Genomic DNA, 18300 nt, shown 5'->3' with positions numbered 1-18300 from the left:
AGAGGGCCTGTGTGTGTGTGTGTGTGTGTGTGTGTGTGTGTGTGTGTGTGTGTGTGTGTGTGTGTGTGTGTGTGTGTGTGTGTGTGTGTGTGTGTGTGTGTGTGTGTGTGTGTGTGTGTGTGTGTGTGTGTGTGTGTGTGTGTGTGTGTGTGTGTGTGTGTGTGTGTGTGTACACGCACAGTTCTGGTTCACTTCAAGCTATACAGGGCTTTACTGTAGGGTGTATTCGTTGTGATTTAGAAACTGCGTGCAGCTCTGACAGGTATGTGCTGAATTATAAAAACACCTTGAAGCGAGATGTAAACGCAATTCCGTTGATTCACTGCCATTTCCTGCGAGCCTCGCTGTTCACGGGCTGATTTTGTTTTCTCTCACCGAACAGTGTGCATTCATTAGCCCCGTTAATTTCAAAGAATCCGAGCGGCGGTCAAAGGCATGCTGCAGATGTTCACTCACAGTGTCACTTTAAGGCATCAAGTGCAGGCAAGGTAAGCTTGTCACTATAGCGTTTACTGTCAGAAGCAGATAAGTACATAGATATAGGACCATTATAAGTATAGACAAGTAAAGGTAGTCAAAAATGCTTGATTCAGACAAAGGTAATTGTTGGAGAAAAGATATGGGCTACAGATAGGATGAGACCTATTATGTTGGATTCCAGTCATTGCATAGGCATAGCAACAGATCTAAGTGAAGATAAGCCTGTGCCTATTGACGTTACATTGAACTCCAGATACGGACAGCTGTTCCCAACCTATGCGTCTTTTCTGCACCAGTCCTACTGACATTTCCACGACAGCATGTGCAGAAACCCTGTTAGGCAGAGTTTTATGTGTAACAGCTTCGGTTATGTAGTGAGGCTGATTAAATGACATTTATGCATGGTGGCACTTTCTTCCTTTTTTTTTTGCTCGCACTGATTGGTCAGCCCCCTTATGAATCAAATATGATATGCAAGGGGCTACTGCAGGGCTTATAATGTTACACCCTTACAATCTTTTTTTCAGCCCGTTGGACCCTAACAACAAACAAAGCAAATATGCAAAGTCATGACTTTATTTAAAAAGTGCTAGTAGCACAGAAGACGATAGTTTTTATGATGAGAATAATCATGGCTATGAACCAGATGGAAATCTGAGGTCTGTCCAGTAATTGTGTATGCATCATCAAAATGATGATTGTGACAGATTTGAGCTGTTGTCACGTTTCCCTTACAGTGTACAAACATGGTTTACAACCCTGCATAAACAGTATCTCTTCTTTATAAAACAGGGACAACAAGTATACAATTAAGATGTTGGAGAAATATGAGCCAGATGAGATTTTGTGCGAACAGATGCCCTACGGATAAATTGGGTGAATATGAACTAAGAAAATATCTTGACTAGTTCACAAGGGCAGTGGAAGCATCCTGCCCCAACACCTTGTTAATTGGCTGAGCTGGAGGCTGTTTGGGTGGGAACCAGTGCACATTTTTTTGACTGCTGTCAACACAAACAAGCACGTAATATTCTCTTTGCTGCATGTTCCATTCTCAGGCAGTGACTCCAGAGTCCAACAACATATTCAGACTTTTTAAGAATAGTAAACTTACTCGTGCCAAGTGTCGAAACCTTTCCCCCACTGAGTGTTAACCCGCTCCTATGGCCTCAACTATCATGCTACATGCTTAGTGCATGACTGAGAGAGATGGGAGCGGGCTTCCCCATGATTGACAGACTCTAGTGTCGAACACACCCCCACAGGCCTGAGCCTTCCGAGCAGAACATCCGTCTCTGGCCTTTGCCTTATGATGCTTCCATGTCAGTCCAGTCAGCCTGACCAGTTATGTTATTTATGTGTACCATCACCTCTTTCTCATGCTTTGTGTTGACAGGCGTCAGCGGCTCCCTTAGAAATCCTCTGCTAGATCCTCTGTCTTGCTTATGCTCAGCTGGGGGTGGCTGTCATCGATGGCAGCATTGGCTGGCACTACAAGAGCCCAGTGTCTCTGTAGCATGACATGGGCTGCCTCAACAGAATGCACATATTTCTCGAGATGCTATTCATATGCTACAGAGGTTTATATATTGCACAAAGTAGTATATGTTGATGGCTAAGCTTACAGTGATTCTGTTAGGAATAACACTTCATAGTGTTAACAAGAGACCAAGAAAATGCATGTACACTTTGTGGGTTTAAGAGCGGCATATGTAATAATAATAATAATGGTCACTTTAAGCAAAAGCAACTAAGAGACAAAAGCATCTGAACCAATCCTTCTATGAATTGCTGGTGGTCCAAGTGTCTGTCCCACAGGATTGATGCTTCAAGCAGTGTAACAGCCAGCACATCCATCAGCAGATATTTGTCCTATCAAAGCGAGACACTAATCCCCTGCCTGCTCACTATGTGTCCTCTGCTCTATACGCTACAAATGTCAAGTTCGCTGATGCTACCGAAAACTGCCCAATCAAGATTTGGATAGCCGGAGGATGAGGTTCGACCACCACGGACTCGTGGTTGCTGAGTTGGCATATGGATGAATTGTGGTTGTTTTTTGGTTGTTTTTCAAAGTAGTGGCATAATCTTGCTACTAGATTTTTTGGGGGGATGATGCAAACCACAGTCATCTTGTTTTCAAGGCTCTGTTTTATCCTCCACATCTATCAATATCATTAGATCACCTCTAGTGATCCAGCGAATAAAACATCTGCATAATCTTTGTAAGTTATTGCTAAGATATTGTTGATCCCAGCCATTGTACACATTCTGAACATGGCGCAGCCTCGGCGCTTGACCTCTGGTTGCACTGGAACGAAAATAGTGAACATGACAAGTTGAGGGTCTGGCAGAAGAAGTTCGCAATCTTCCTCGGAACACGTACCCATCTGACGAGAGCAAAGACTGCAGGCTGGTCGGGGTTGTCACAGCGGAGCAGTCAATAAGGCTACATAAACCATTACCCACTATCAACATCAGTTTTGACAGCTTATTTTTGGGAGCATTTTTGACAATTGTCGCTTTTGCTCTGGAGGCACAAAGGCGAGATCAGCGAGCTGCCACGTGAAATTGCAGTCAGGGCATTAATGTGCGCTGCTGTTGTGGTGTAACTGGATTAAGGTATGCTGCACAATTTGTCATTGCTGCCTTCCAATGCCCTCCCATTTGTCAATCACGACAACAGTGTAATTGCTATTTTCAGCCCGAGCATTTGCCTTAACGTGTTCGCATTATACTAATAATTACATTGAAACACAATATGCTTTGATCTCATCAATTCAGTCCTTTGTAATGCCAAAAGTTGCATTTGAAATTGTTCAGAAAACAATTCTATTTTTCCTTCTTCTACCCTGATGCAATCTGTATCATCTCATCTTATAACAGTATTTGCCACATCTGCAACCGGCTTTGCTGGTTGTTAAGACTTTGGGTTGGTTATGTTTAGTGCCTGGATAATGATTTAATGGTTGGTGTGGCTAGTGCAGAAGATAATATGACAATACAGTTCACTCACTCTACTGATGCCATGAATAGAGAATGTAAAATTGAAATGCCAAAAGGCTTTTATCAGTAGCATCACATTTTTACTTGTGTTAGTATAAATGCTTAAATGACATTATGAAAATCTAACTATGGCATCATTCAGGCGTTGTACTTTTTTTTAACCCTCTGCTAATGAAGCCAATTTTTACTGTTAATGTGGTTCTAGCTTGCAGTGACCACGAATGTCAGTAGCAACCGCTTTCCTTGATTAATTGCGAGCCACTCCAATGAAAAGCTCTGTTTGTTTGCCATCCAAAGAACTTTATCTGGTGCTTCAGCTTGAGAGTTTTCTGTTCTCTGCTTTGAGCCGTGTCTTCTGTCTCTAACGTGACAAATTTGACAGAAACCAAACCAAAAGACAGAGGAACATCTGCATTTCTCACTTTGTCCACGGAGCCAGAATTCTCTACCTTCGTTTCCTCAAGGGGAAGTCGTCTGCGGTAATTTGGAAACAAACACCCAGTCAGTAAAATAGATTTGCCCCTGGCAATCATTGCTTGTGACATATCAAGAAGCGGCGATATTGTTGTGTGGAGGAACGATGGGGACTGTATTGTATTCATCCCCAAATGGCTCTGAGCGAAAACTTCTTTGATTAATATGTCTGTAAGGGAATGCTAGGCACCGGAGAGAACCGCTTTCTGAAAACACGACCATCATTCACGCGCAACATTTTTGTCCGTCAGGTTTAATGTTTTTCGTGCGTCCTTTGATGGAGGCCGTAGAGGAGAATGGAGAAGAATATTTCGGGCGGGGGGGATATGTTTTGGAGGGATTTTAACAACTCCTGTGTGACAGGAAAAATCATCGCCATCAATCACTTTGCGCACTCGTGCTGGGCGACTTGCATTAACGTCAAGTCCCATTGATCACGCTGGTCATTCTGAAGCCCTGCAATTAACAGACCATGTTGTGAGCACTGCTCAGTATGCATGTTCGGTGGAATTACGGGAAAATGAAAAAGTGTCGGAAAATCATACTTAAAAAATGAGCTCGTGTGCGTGTGGGTCGTGCTTACCCAGACAACCAGGTCGCTCCTGTGCAGTTACCGCACTTTTTCCTGGCTTAGCTCTGAACACACGCTTCTCCTTTCTCTCCCGTCCCCACACACTCGTGCACATAAACACAGCAGGTGGTGAGGTGTTAAGCAGACCATGATTTGGCTCGAATTAGACAGCAGACACTCCCTTAAGGAACAGGATTTCAGTTATTGAGCATCGGGGGCCGACGCTGCCACTCTGGCACGTCTGCACAATTGGAGACAGTATGTCAGTGTGTGTTTGGCAGCGCTGCGTCACGGTCAAGCCTGGAGGTGCATGTGCGCTTATAAAACCTGCGGCATTAACTTAATGCTCCTCACAAACTCGTTGTCACAGCCCCCTCCCACTTAACGTTTTTTAGGGGTTTTTTGCTAAATCCCTTTAAAACTGGCCCATTATCACTGCTACGACAGTGTTCCCCCCTCCTCGCCAAGTCATACCGATGACAGGCCTCGCTCCCGGGGGAGGCCGGGCCGCAACCTTTTCCTTGTTTGTGCGTGTGTCGCCATGATTGGATCAGAGCTACGTCTCTCTGCCGAGAGTGAGCAGTCTGAAAGGCACGTAATCCTGTTCCCACTGTTCCAGTGAGTGCAGACGGGCGTCTGCGGGTGTGTGTGTGGCTGCGCGTTCCCTCCCGAGTTTATTTTTGTACAGCTTTGGGGTTGATAATGCCAGGGCGAATTTGCGGCAACTCTGCGTGTGCGCGCAGAGAGGAAGCCACCCCCAAGACACGGTCGGCTATATTGAGCGACATGGCGTGACATGGGAAATCTGCCTTGTTTGAGGCGGAGCACAACTCGTCGGGGCCCTGCTTTGTCCACGAGATGCACAGTTAGTGGGATTTATAATTGGGATTAACTTCTGTCCCCTGGTGAGTTTTCCAAGCCAGTTATCATTAATGTAATCCAATAAGCCCATTCATTGTGTTTACAAAAATGACTCAATGCAGGTGTACATAATGTCGACTCAAATTAATGAATCCACAGTAAATAGATTTACTTTATATAGATTACTGCATGGTATTGTTCTGCGATCAGTCATATGCTGCATTGCTTTGGTGCAGACAGCAATGTGAATTTAAGTTCGTAAATTAACATTTAGATTGTTGTTTTGGTGACCCTCCCTCACATGCACTCTCAGGGCTTTGTCACTTGAATTTCAAATGCCATTTTTTGGGGGAGTTTGGCAATTAATAAGCATTGTTGTTGGGAAAGTAAGCACAAAGAGGTTTGTGTGGCTATAGTGCAAAAGCTCGTTCCTGGTTGCACGAACCTGTGCAATCACTCTCTGACAATTGTTTTCTAGAGAATGTTCTACCTCTGCGAGGTTAAACTTCGGTCAAAATGCTGATTTGACAGATGCTGTATTTTTGTCAGTGAGATAAACCCTTGTGAAACATTTTTTTATTATTTTGTGATGTAAAAAAAAAAGAAAAGTTTAATGATTAAAATAAAGATATAAATCATAATATGAATGTATTAATCCTTGAAATACATGAAATGATCTCTCTTATTGGGCGTGCGGCTTTCGCAGTGATCCCCTCGAAAAGCACTGCTGAGCCCATTTGATCTCTTTCCAGGCAATCCTGGCTCCAACGCTAATGAGAGACGCAAGTAGGTATTGATCTTCCCTGGTGTTACTGCTGTAATTGTAAACGTAACTTTTTTTGACTCATCTGCGCCGTTAGACGTGCCTGCTGGTTGAAGAGTGTATAAAAGAAGAAAAAAAACTCTAACGCGGAGGCAGACATGAATGAAACGGGGCGTTTGCGTGATTTCTCGAAGGGGTCTGTTGAGAGTGCGTCGCCACCAACGGGTGTGGCGTGTCAAGTGACCCGTTGACCTCAAGGCGGGCAGGGGACGACACCAACGTGACATCGAAATTACAGTGTGCCGCGCCTCTCCCCTAACTGCAGCGCACATTGACTCACCTAAATAACAAACAGGCCCGGGGGCCAAAAAAATAAAAACACTTTGCAATGCACCCACATCGTCTCTAACTATACAGCCGCCTGGGATACTTACCCAGCTAGACCACTCTGCGTCAAATACAGTACAATGTAAGGCAGCACCAGCTGACAAACCCCTCCTTCCAAACTCAGAGGAGGGCTGTTTTAGCTCCATCATATCAATACAGTAGAATCACCGGATGAGCTGGTGCAGGGGCTAATCACACCTTCCCTCCAGTAAGCGTGAGTCCCACACCCCATCTCTGTCAATGTTTTACCCCAGCTCCTCTAATCCCCCTCACTTGTGATCTTCCCCTCTGTTAGTATGAAATCCATAGAAGATAAACGCAGTGACAACGCTCTCCTCCACCTTCATCTTGGCAGCCTGAGGAACCAGTTGCCGTCCCACTGGTCTCAGGAGTCGCGGAAAGGAGGAAATTGTATCAGTGGGTGTTAAGACTAGCCCCCCCCCCCGCTTTGCTCATGCTCATGCTCATGTATGCCCTCGGTGGCTCCATATGCCAAGAGAGCTGCCAGGGGAGCGGACAGGCAAGCTCAGTGACTGCCAATCTGCAGATGCAGGAGCCGTCCGCTCATGCATATTAAACCCACACCACCTGCTCGTCGTACATCACACCCTGCATTCTTGGTCCCAGGAATTTTAATCAACTGCGCTGACAGGAAGCCACTCTCTGCTCCGCGTAGCTGAATCGTTCGACTCTCTGTCTCTCTCTCTCTCTCTCTTACTCCCTCCCGCTCCTGCTGAATCGGGGATGCATGTTGATGTTGCATCTCTGCAACATCTCGCAGCTCCCTTGAGGACGGGCGGAGAGTTCGCAGAGGCACAAACCGTAAAAATCCGAATTTATCCGATGTGTCTCTTGTGGAGTGCTCACATGTTGCATGCTGGCTCGCATGTTGCATGCTGCCCCTGCTCTCCTGTCGTCTTCGCTGGTGTTCGTAATTGCCTGCATCTTGTTGGTCGAACTCAAACGAGAGAGCGCCAGCGAGACCGAAGAAACAGAGGGTAAACAGAAGTAGCTGGTGACCAAAACAACCTCTCAGTCTTTGTATTCGGCTTTATACCCGTTTGGTCGAGGCAAATTAGGCTTCTCAACTTTCCCTTCTCCGCTTTTCTTCCTCTCTTTTCATTAGTATTAGAGTATTTGATCTGTTTGCTTCTGCGAAACCGCATCTAGAGATGAGTGCTGCATAAAAGACTACTTTGAGTCATTTCCAATTCAAATACTTTTGGCAGGCATAGAGGGGGCGCATGGCGAATACTCGGGGAAGGAAAATAAAAATGGTGGTGTTTCACAATGAAGCCGTTCAACACAACTGTGCTCTGATAACACTGTAATTCTGATTCTGATAAGTTCAGATGCATGCATCTCCTCTCATCAGCATGAGGGAAGCGGCGTTGTTTAGCTTCGACTGTCATGGCGTCTGTGATATCACAGTAAGTGAATGAAGACACAGTTAGGTTTTTTCATTCAGCTGCACCTCGCAGTCTCTCTTCCAGATTCCTGCTGGCAAAGCATAATCCTCTAGAACCCCCAGGATTAAAGTTTTATGCCATCTTTTTGAATATAGTCTTACATGCAAAAAAAGAAAAATGAAAAGAAAGAAAAAAAGGCAGATGGAGGCAAACACTGCCAAGACAAGTGTGGTATCAGCAGTGTGGCGACAGTTAGATGCCCATTAAGCCAAATATGTCACGTTTGATAAATGTTTTGTTAGCAATGTTAATACATTTTAATGAAGAGCAAAATACGTTTTCATGGAAATTAATGAAATGTTTTGACGGAGGCACACACACGCACACCGTTTACAGATTGCAATAAATCACCATATCAGTAGATTAGTGTTTTCATATAACTTAAACTCATTTTGTTGGTGTTATTCAGTAGGTGAAAGAGCTGCATATGAATTTAGAGCAGTTGCTTGAATAGGATGTTTGGGGCTGTATCCTCCTGATCTTTCCAGTGAATATTCCCAAACGGCTATTATCCCATCAGTTGGATACGAGTGGATATTGTGTCTCCTCTCAAAATACATCAAACGCCATACACTCTCGATTTAATGTGTACGTCCGTCGGTCGACGGGTGCTCTACACTGCAGTATATCCCGGCAAAAACAACAGGAAGCTTTAAATTGTGTCTCATTTCTTAAGGGTCCTGTCCTGGAATCCAAATCTAAATGTAATGCCATTGGTGTGGCAAAAGCACTAAAGCTCATTAAATATACATTTGATAGATTCAAAATTTATTTCTCCAGTTGCTGGTTATCCTCCGTTATTTGCCCTGTAAGTAATGTGGATAATGGCATTAAAGTACATCGCCCACTGTTGAATATGAGGTTGAGGCACTCATTCGATTCTTAACAGCTTTTATGAGTTTCCTCCCGCAGAGTGATCGGACGCATGTTCATGGCTGTTTTGGTGTCTACTATACATCCCAGTGCTTTAGCTAATGTGTCGCACATATTTTGCCGTCACAGCTAACAAAGCTATCTCAAACCCTACAGATCTGTCACCAAATAAAGAAATACGGCAAACACATGAACATAAATGTTAGGCTCCGCAAACAGCAAAGCAAATGGCACATTTGTTTGATTTCTGAGACCATAAGCAGTGACATAGCTCTGTCCCTCCTGGTGGTATATTAAGATAATTATACCCCAAATTACAATCAATGAATCAGGATAAATTATCTGTCTAGTTCCATATTACTGCAAATGGGTTGTGAAGACAAATTAGCGCAGGAGAAATTGCATCTAATAATACTGTTGTGCGTTTGAGCATTCTTAGAAACCTCATTACGGATCCTGGTCGTAAACAGTGAGTCTATCACATCTGACGGGATTACATTTTGACCTTGATCGCCGAAAAAACAGCCGCAGGAGGATCTGCAGGTGGAAAACAAGAGAGTCACTGCTACGAACTCCAATTTGAAGTCGGTGCATGGGCATTGTGGCTTCATCACCACCCCGGTCGGAGTAATGTGCAACTGAGGTGGCAAATCATCTTTGACAGCCCTGTAGGCAACTTCACAAAAACACACCACTGTACTCATAATAACCCGACAGTATTCATCTTTAATATTCATGCACCCCTATGTGTTCTTATTATCTTCTTAAAGGTGCTTTTACAATACTCCATCTATGGGAGTAACAGTTGTAGTTCCAAGATCATGTAATCAAGTAAAGGATGCTCATGAATACATGTTCAATGTGCTTTGAGCTCCTGCTGAGGAAAAGAACAAACTCTTTTGAGTTATTTTGTGTTCCTCCTCCTTTCTGCAGGAGACGGGTGCGTTGAATTTCTGTGCTTTCCTCGAGAAACGGTTCCACTCAAAATTACACACTCGCTCCGGTGTCAGCGGCGGTGGCAGCTCCCCCGATGTTTGTACAGTCTCCTCTACCGGAGATGCAGGTTCAGTCTGACAGTGCAGACACCTCCGACAGAGGTACGGTGCACATCAGACAACAAACAAGCCGAGCGCTCTGATGGAGCGCAGCACAGGCGATTTGGACCAACTGCGCGGCCTCTTGGCTGCAAAAAAACACTTGCGCTATGTTGCGTGGGAGAAATCTCACGGTCACTTTATGATCTGTTTCGGAGCCGGTGTGGGAGAGAAGGGAGGGGTTCCGAGCTGCAGGGACTCACTTGTTGTGCGGATGCTGATCGTCCAAACTTTAATCAAGATTCAGCTGACACGGGGTCAGGAGATGATGTAGATAATTAAAACTTTTCATCAGGGGGTGAAGTGTTCCCTTAAGGTTTAATGCATGTCTGATGTCTTCTGGGGGTCTACTTTATTAACCTGCTGCTTTGGGCCAGCCACTGTGGACATATTCAAAGCCTTTGACTAATAATGATAGTAGTAGATAATGACTGGACCCAAAGGGGTCGCAGTGACCAAGAAGAAAAACGGTTGCTTTGGACTCCTGAATGCAACCTCCAATGAAAAATGAAATTAAAATGCATTTCTCTTATTTCCCTTGTGGACTATATATACATAGAAAAACAACCTTTGCGGCTGCATGTCTTCAGATGGCAAATAAGTTCAGGATCAACTTTTGTGCATTTGTAAAACATTTAACAATGAATGTACAGTGTGTCACAACTGGGGTCGGCTGGGGGGGGGGGGGGGGGGGTGGGGTTCCTATAGCCACCACCAATGGGAATGGAGTGAAGGACAAACCGAGTCACTGTGACGAATGTCCCGTCGAGGGGCCCATCACTGGGCTGTCACGGCCACCAAGGCTGTGTGCTCTTTAACCTTGCTTACAGGCCCCCACGGCCACCTCTCGCCAAGTGTTCTGTGGGTCAACCACTATTTGTTCTGTGTCAGGTCAGGGACAGAAGGTCTCCGAGGCTTGTCGTCTTGATAAACATGCAAGGCATACAGTACAGAATCTGTGTGCGCGCCCGTGTAATATTTGACAAACAGACCTCACAAGGTTACCCCGCGTGTGTCTATTGAACTGTAGGCTTATACGTATTGACCATGGCTGTGTGTGAGTGTTATGTCGGACGGCGACAAGAAGTCCTTACCCCTCGTCCGTCTTTTGAATAATTTGCCCACCGCTTGGAGTTTCAAGGTCCTTTATTCACGCTTACTAGCTCGATGTATATTTCCTTTTGCTTTTGACGTTTATCCCACTGTAAGTATTATTATGAAACTTATTTAAATAATAGTATATAGCATTTAACATCTATTTTGTTCGGTTGACGTTGGATTATTACTTGCTATCGCCTCATAGGGCCCGAGGTCAAAAACTAAAATTGACTTAGACAGCCAAATTTTATAGAGAAACATGATTGACATGATCAACATGATCCACTTTTTTTTACAAGATACAGCATCTGCTTCTTTATGCAGTGGGCCGTGGCAGATCCACGCCACCGTTAGATGACATAACTTCGACCTTCAGAAAGATAAGAGGAACTGAGTTGCACAGCCTTTTGCTTTTGTATTGACCTCCACTACAATAATGCACCGCATAGTGGTGGCGTTGTGAAGAGTGTACGTGAGAATGATTCTGTTCAGTCGTTGCTTTACGAGGCAAAAATTGGTATTTCAGAGAAAGCTTAAATGATAATGCCGGAATCTCTGGCATCATTTTTGATCAGGCGATTTTCTGGCATACGAAGACGATGTGTTTGGCCCCCCCTTTTTCACAAGACATTGCAGTCAAACGATCTGAACATGTGTCTAAATATGTTTTGGCTTTCTGTCAAGCCCGATGTTTTGTCCACGTCCACTGGACTACATATTTTCTCTCTCCAAAAGGCAGCGGTGCATGATGGGTAAAGCAATCAGCCGGCTCTCTTAGGACTCTCCCTTTTACGTAGTAAGGCTCTCTTTGATGTGTACCGCAGTAAACACAGGCAGTTCTCTCCCGACCACCGTCTCCTGGGGGATAAGGCTCAGCACAAGAACACTAATGAGCACATTAGAAGGAAGGCATGGAGGGAAAATGCTAGTTGTAAATGGAATTGTCTCTTGTGTTGTCTGTACCAAGGAGGCTCTGTCTACAGTCCGAGTATGCGTCTGCGTGCATTTCACTGCATCCGTATAGTATTTCGTGGGTGTGTGCCGAGTATGTATAAGATATGGAGGGCGTCCATGGGACAATTACTGCATACAATTTGATTGACTTCTCACCTCGGGAGGGCGTAATACAAGATTTTAAAATTGTATTTGAGTCGCAGCCGCTAAAAAAACCTGTCACATAACAACTGCTTTCAGACGCACTATAATTTACTGTCAGGGGTAATCATGCAGCAGAGCTAAGATGTGAAAGTTGGACGGTGAAACAGAGAGGTGACTTGTGCCACTGACCATAACGGCAGCAAAGCATTATGAATGGAACGTTCACCATTTATTGCATTGGAGATAATCACAGGGCATGGGGAATTCTTTTCATAGCTTTGTCAAGGCGACCGTAACCATTCAAAATGATGCTTGTTAAATGGATCTGTGTCTTGGCGAAATCTTCAGAGTTCGCTCCATGCTGTTCTACAAACGATCAAAGTTCAGAGCAAGTAGGTAAACACCGAAGGAGTCTCTGTGGTAACCACAAAATATCGTTGCAGCATGATATCTACAGGCCCCGGGCCACTTTGGGTGCGCTTTGATTCGATGTGTTTGAATTGCTATAGAAGAACGTGTAAGTACGGTCTCTCTTTTTTTTTTTATGTCTGAATGAAAAACACAACATTTTCTGACACTGTCCCATGTGTCTTTCTCAACAATAATATCATTTGTCGTGTTAGCTTACACCCAGCAGTACACGCACCTTTATTTTGATTCACTAGTTGCCCTTCATGGGACTTTGCTTGTGCTCTTGAGTTATTGTAACCTTCACGCTGACACGACAACAGATCTCCAAGCAACGTGATGTTTCCCCCGTCAGAAATAACGCCACATATTGGAAATGGAAAAGAAATTCTAATATTTACTCTAAGCTGTTTTTCTCTTTTCTTCTGTTTTTCTTTCCTTTGCTGACTTTAAGAAGACATTGCACAAAAGCGATTCAATAGTAACGACTGAGAAGAAGTTGTCGCCTCAGTATTCCTCTCAGATGACTGTGATCTCTCAAGCATCATCTGAATCTGGCCGATCCCCAGCCAGTGGATTCCTTGAGAGTTACCGAGGGAATTGGCAATCTGGATTTGCCTTTGTGCAGCGGGGGAGGGGGAGAGACGTGAACACGATTTCAAAGAGTCCGGGATTAATCACGCTCCCAATGCAGCCGCCATTTATTAGCACATTTTCCACAATGTTTTTTTTTTTTTTTCTTTCTTTTTTTTGTTACCAAAAGGGCTGTGTTTCATTGAATTTGCTTGAGGGGCTTGCATGAGGAGGGTTATATTTTGAAAAAAAAAAAAAGGGCTTCATTAGAAGTGTTGAGCCCATTGGCAACTTGTATGGTACGTTTGTCATAATTAGTCGTGGCACTACATCTCAGTAATAAGAAAAAGCAAGGGACACATCATTTATTAGCTAGTAACTCAATAATGAAGATGAAGATTCATTTTGAAAAAAAAACAAAAAACTGTGACATGCTTTCACTACTGGTTTAATATCGAAACGTGCACAAATCTGTCTTCACTAAAAACGGTGTGTAATTGGTTCGATTTGCTTGGATCATTTTACAGGGTTTACACTGATATCTTCAGGGTCAGTCCCTTGATAGTCAACAAACGACAACACAGCGAAATATCACATCAAAACATGCAAGCCCACGTTATCGCCATTCTGCTTCGTCAAATTGAAGAAACTGATTATTATTATTATTATTGCTTTCTTAACTCGCTTATTTTTTTCTCCCGAGGGAATAGTTAAAGAATATGGCATTTTAACTGTATCCATCTTGATGGGTTCGTTCAAAGATTTTTATTTTTTTTTTTACCATTTCTTGCCTGTCACAGTGATGAAAAGAGAACCCATAAGAAATTGACAGCCCGTATTGCTCGAGGCCAACATACTGTATCTGAAGACGAGTTGATGTCGTCAACAGGGCTGGAATAGTCGAAGTGAGACCTACGAAGTTTCACAGATTCCTTTTCGGGGTAATTAGCACCGCTCTGTTTGTTTGGAGACCTCACACCCGGTGAAGAATAGCAGCGCCTTTATTTTGTAGAATGGCAGAGAGAAAGAGAGCAGGAGTTTTAAAGATCAAATTAATCATGGGCTGCTGGTATGGGCACAACTCATGTCTGCCTCCATCTGTACTGGGTATGAAAGAGAGAACAAATATACAAAAGGTGCTGCACTAATGTCCCTGAGAGTTTTTCGGAAGCTTCGGCTCTCTTGAATAAAGAAGAAAAATATATATATATATATATATATATATATATATATATATATATATATAAGGAGACATCATACATCATCATCGATTCCCAAAGTGCTGTGTCATTGGTACCACGGTGACCTTGTGTAGTTTACGTTCTGCTCTGTCTCCAAAATGTGACAAATGAAAATGACGGCCGCGCTTGAACCATTTTCCGTACAGGAGAGAACAGGAGCAATTGCAGATCAGCCAAAGCTTTCGGCACTGGCTCTTTTGGGTGGAAAAACAAGATAAGATGACAAGTTTTAAAAAAACACAAAGTTTTTGAAAGGCTTGAGCACGGATACGATTACTTGATACAGGTGCTAAAAGGGTGTTTTGTGTCTGCATGACCTTGACTTCTTTAATGTAAATATATCAGAGGTTAGGCTTACAGCACAAAATCAATTTTGGCTTTTGTCAGGAAAGCTCTGCCTCATGTGCTTAAACCTGAAGCGCAGGCCTTAAAATAGCTGCCGTTGTCTTCGTGTATCAAACGTGTCATTTTTCACTTGTGGTCACTGTTGCAATCTGATTAAAAGCTACAAGGGACTTTTGAAACGCCATGACAATTATTGCCAGGGACGTGCACGCCACAGGGGAAAGTTGTGTTCTATTTTCTATTATTAAAGTTTCATCTTGAAATAGATAACCTTTTGAACACGCCGCTCTGGGAATTTGCGGAATTAATATTACAAGATGTAATGCGGTGTGTTTTAAAGCCTAGAGAGTGAAAGAGTCATCGTGGGTTCAAGGCCTACTTTCATATGCATCAAACTCTAGGGGCTGATAAATATGAACTGATCCAAGAATTACTCTAAGGAGCATTCAAAATGCAAGACGTGCAACAGATAGGCTGCAGATTATGAAAGTATTACTGTCACCACCTGTTAAATACATCCTCAAACAGAAGTTTACCAAAAAAAAGAAAGAAAACCCGAGTGAATCTGAATATCTGGTCTGAGCTTCTACACAGAGTGGTTCAAATAAAGTCTTCCAAAGTTTTTGAACTGACACGGCAGAGTCTTGCTTGGCCCCGGGAGTGCCACATTTATCTTTTTTGTGTTCCCTCTGATCTCTCATCATCTCTTGGGCCTAGCATCAGGAGCCCCAGATTTATCGATCAATGGCCATAAACAAAACACAGATTGAACCGGGCACTGGGGCACGAAACAACGGATTACCGAGTCCTTTTATTCTGCCTGCACGCGATTGGTCGCCTGAGCCTGAGCTGAAAAAAAGGCCAGTGGCCAGCACATGAAGCAGATTGGGCAGCAAAGATTTGGCAGACGCACACAAGAGGATGATAGAAAATAGGCCCGGGATGACAGTTAGAAGAATATGGTGCGTGAGTACACGTGTGTGCATTTGTGTCTGTGTGCATAATACAAATGGATGAAAGCAAAATCAGATGTGTAATCCCATTGTATTGGCAAGGCATTGAGCGTAATACCAGCCAATCCAATTTTCAATGCTTGACTACATGATGGAGTGAAAGTCCTCCTCAGTGATAATTTATGTTTCTGTATACGCGCGCGTGCATGAATGATTCTGATAGAATATTTGCACACAGTGGCGTGTGGTTTCACATGCTAGCACACATTATGTGCACGCCGCTGTGGCCACATGCCTGACAGCTGTGCATATTTCACAGGGGTGGAGAACCCTGCATTGCAGGGTCTGTACATGGCAGCCACATGCTCTTGATGCGAGTGCCGCTCGGGGTTTGGAACCAGAGGAAGAGAATCAAGGGCCGCCTCACCGCGCCCGTCTCTCGCCCTGTTCTGCCTCTGTGTAGTGTAACATTACCACCGTCTCACCGTCTATAATTCATTTTTGTGTTATCCAACTGTGTTTACTAAAAGCACCAGACTGGGAAATCCACTGAAGAGTCGAGGTTAAGCGGCCTCACTTGAAACAAACAGAGGGAAAAGCACCAGCAATGAAAATACAATCTATATATATGTATATATATATATATATACATACATATATATATATGTGTGTGTGTATATACCAAAAGCAGTGCAATATCGATAGAAATTACAAGACTATAGCATGTTACAGCAGTGAAGAACATGCGTCACCACATCATTACTTTGTTTTTCTCTGTTGCGTCGATCACAAATCTTGAGGCAGAACTTGCACATTTTTTTCTCAGTCTGAAATGAAGAGAGTTCATCCTCCCAGAGGCCCACAGAGTTTTTAGAAATCAACAAGGAATGAAAAGTCTTCTCTTTCAGTCTGAGGAGAGCGGTCAAATTAGTACAAAAAGGAAAAAAAGGAATGTGTGGAAGAAACTACAACCAGTGGCACATCAAAGAGACTGAAGAAATGAGAAATGTTTGAATTGGTTTTGATTTAAGTTGAAAGAATTTAAGCAAATTACCTTTTTTTTTCTTCTTTTTTTTTTTTTACTGTTTCTAAATGTGTCTCCCATTGTCTCCGTCTCCAGCGGTGGCCCCCACACTGCCCAGCCCACGCTCGGAGGTCTTCAAACCATGTGTGGAAGACAAGGACCTGGCCTTTTGTCTAAACGAGGGAGAATGCTCCATCATTGAAACCGTGGCCGGGGTTCACAGACACTGCAGGTAAGCGCGATGGCACTCGCCCTGTGTGCGTGTGCGTGTGCGTGTGCGTGTGCGTGTGTGTGTGTGTGTGTGTGGCATTTGGTTACTCTCTCAGCATCGACATGTCCTCTCTTTGCCCTTCCCCTCTAATCACTAACATTGGGGTCATTTTCATTCAAGCTCTTTTTCTATCTTATTTTTTTTTCCCCCGTCTCCAGTCTGACAGACCCCGTTGCTAGAGCGATGACACGCGAGAAAATCGTTGTGCAAATGCGCCTAAAATGCACTGAGGTTCCAGAGATTCAATGGATGTTCACTGAAGAGAGCCACTGAATCCATAGCGCTCCCTTGACAAAGTGAGCGCTCACTTCATCGAGGCCGTCCTGAAATGATCCCTCACTGATCCCAGATGATCCCACTGCGGGACAGCCCCCCCCCCCAAAAAAAAATAGACTTACAGTGAATGGATTTGAACTTCAACTTTTTTTCCCTTCCCCCCATAGACATCTGACAACCTCACAGCGCACACAGCTCCTTCCCACTGACCACGGGCTAGCAGCTGACTCTCTCACTCTCGTTCCTCTCAGCATAATTATTTTCTTTGACAGTTAACATTTTCCAGACTTCAGTGTTGTGGAGCTCATCGTCTTTGACAGCTGTAATTCTCGGCTGTTTGACAGATTTTCTCCCCGGTTAATTCCTGCAGCAAAAGACGTCGAGGGGAGCGGAGCGGGGGGGGGGGGGGGGGGGGGGGGGGGGGGGGGGGTGAGTGAAGGCCTCGTTTTCACTTGTCACGAATTAGTTTCCTCCTCCGTGGCAGCGGGACATGTTACAGCAGCCGTCAGTAAGTCCTGCAGGTTAAAGACGACTAACCAGCCACTTTTAAGGCTGGTTAACTCTGAAAGGCTTGGAGTGACTTTAAAAAAAAACACACACACACACACTAGCCTGGGAACAAAACAAAGCAACATATAAACTGCAACGCAACCTTGACTTATCAGCGGCACTATTGAGTCCTCGCTGTCCAGAGCGGTCGAAAGCCCTCAGCGTGATTTTTCCACTCATTCAGTTTCGTGTCGTCTCTGTGCAAATGTATGATCAGAGATCTCCTCTGCATTGGATGCAGCTGATTCGATGACCGGACCACTCAAATGTTTCCATGCGTAGTCAACTAGGACGCACGTGTGTGTGTGTGTGTGGTGGGGGGCAGATGTGACGAAACCTCTGTCCTCAATTTGTCTGACAAGTTTTAATAGTGGTAGCAGTCTGACAAAAAAAAAAAAAAGGATTTTTAACTCGTGTATTAACCTTGCATGAATGTGGTTCGATATGACCTCTTTGGTATGAGGTGCATTTTAATGAGGGGTGTGA

At 44.1% G+C, this 18300-nt stretch overlaps 1 protein-coding gene across 1 annotated transcript in view; it reads left to right on the top strand.

The window, feature by feature from the left end:
* Nucleotides 1-18300, top strand: part of nrg3b (neuregulin 3b) — a 169938-nt gene that overhangs the window by 67738 nt on the left and 83900 nt on the right. Inside the window, exon 2 of the mRNA XM_035613784.2 lies at nucleotides 16815-16950. Coding sequence (XP_035469677.2) covers nucleotides 16815-16950 — 136 coding nt within the window. The remainder of the gene's footprint in view (nucleotides 1-16814; nucleotides 16951-18300) is intronic.

Source organism: Scophthalmus maximus, chromosome 16, assembly GCF_022379125.1.
Source record: "Scophthalmus maximus strain ysfricsl-2021 chromosome 16, ASM2237912v1, whole genome shotgun sequence".
NCBI classification, from domain to species: Eukaryota; Metazoa; Chordata; class Actinopteri; order Pleuronectiformes; family Scophthalmidae; genus Scophthalmus; species Scophthalmus maximus.
This window is presented reverse-complemented; position numbering and strand designations above follow the sequence as displayed.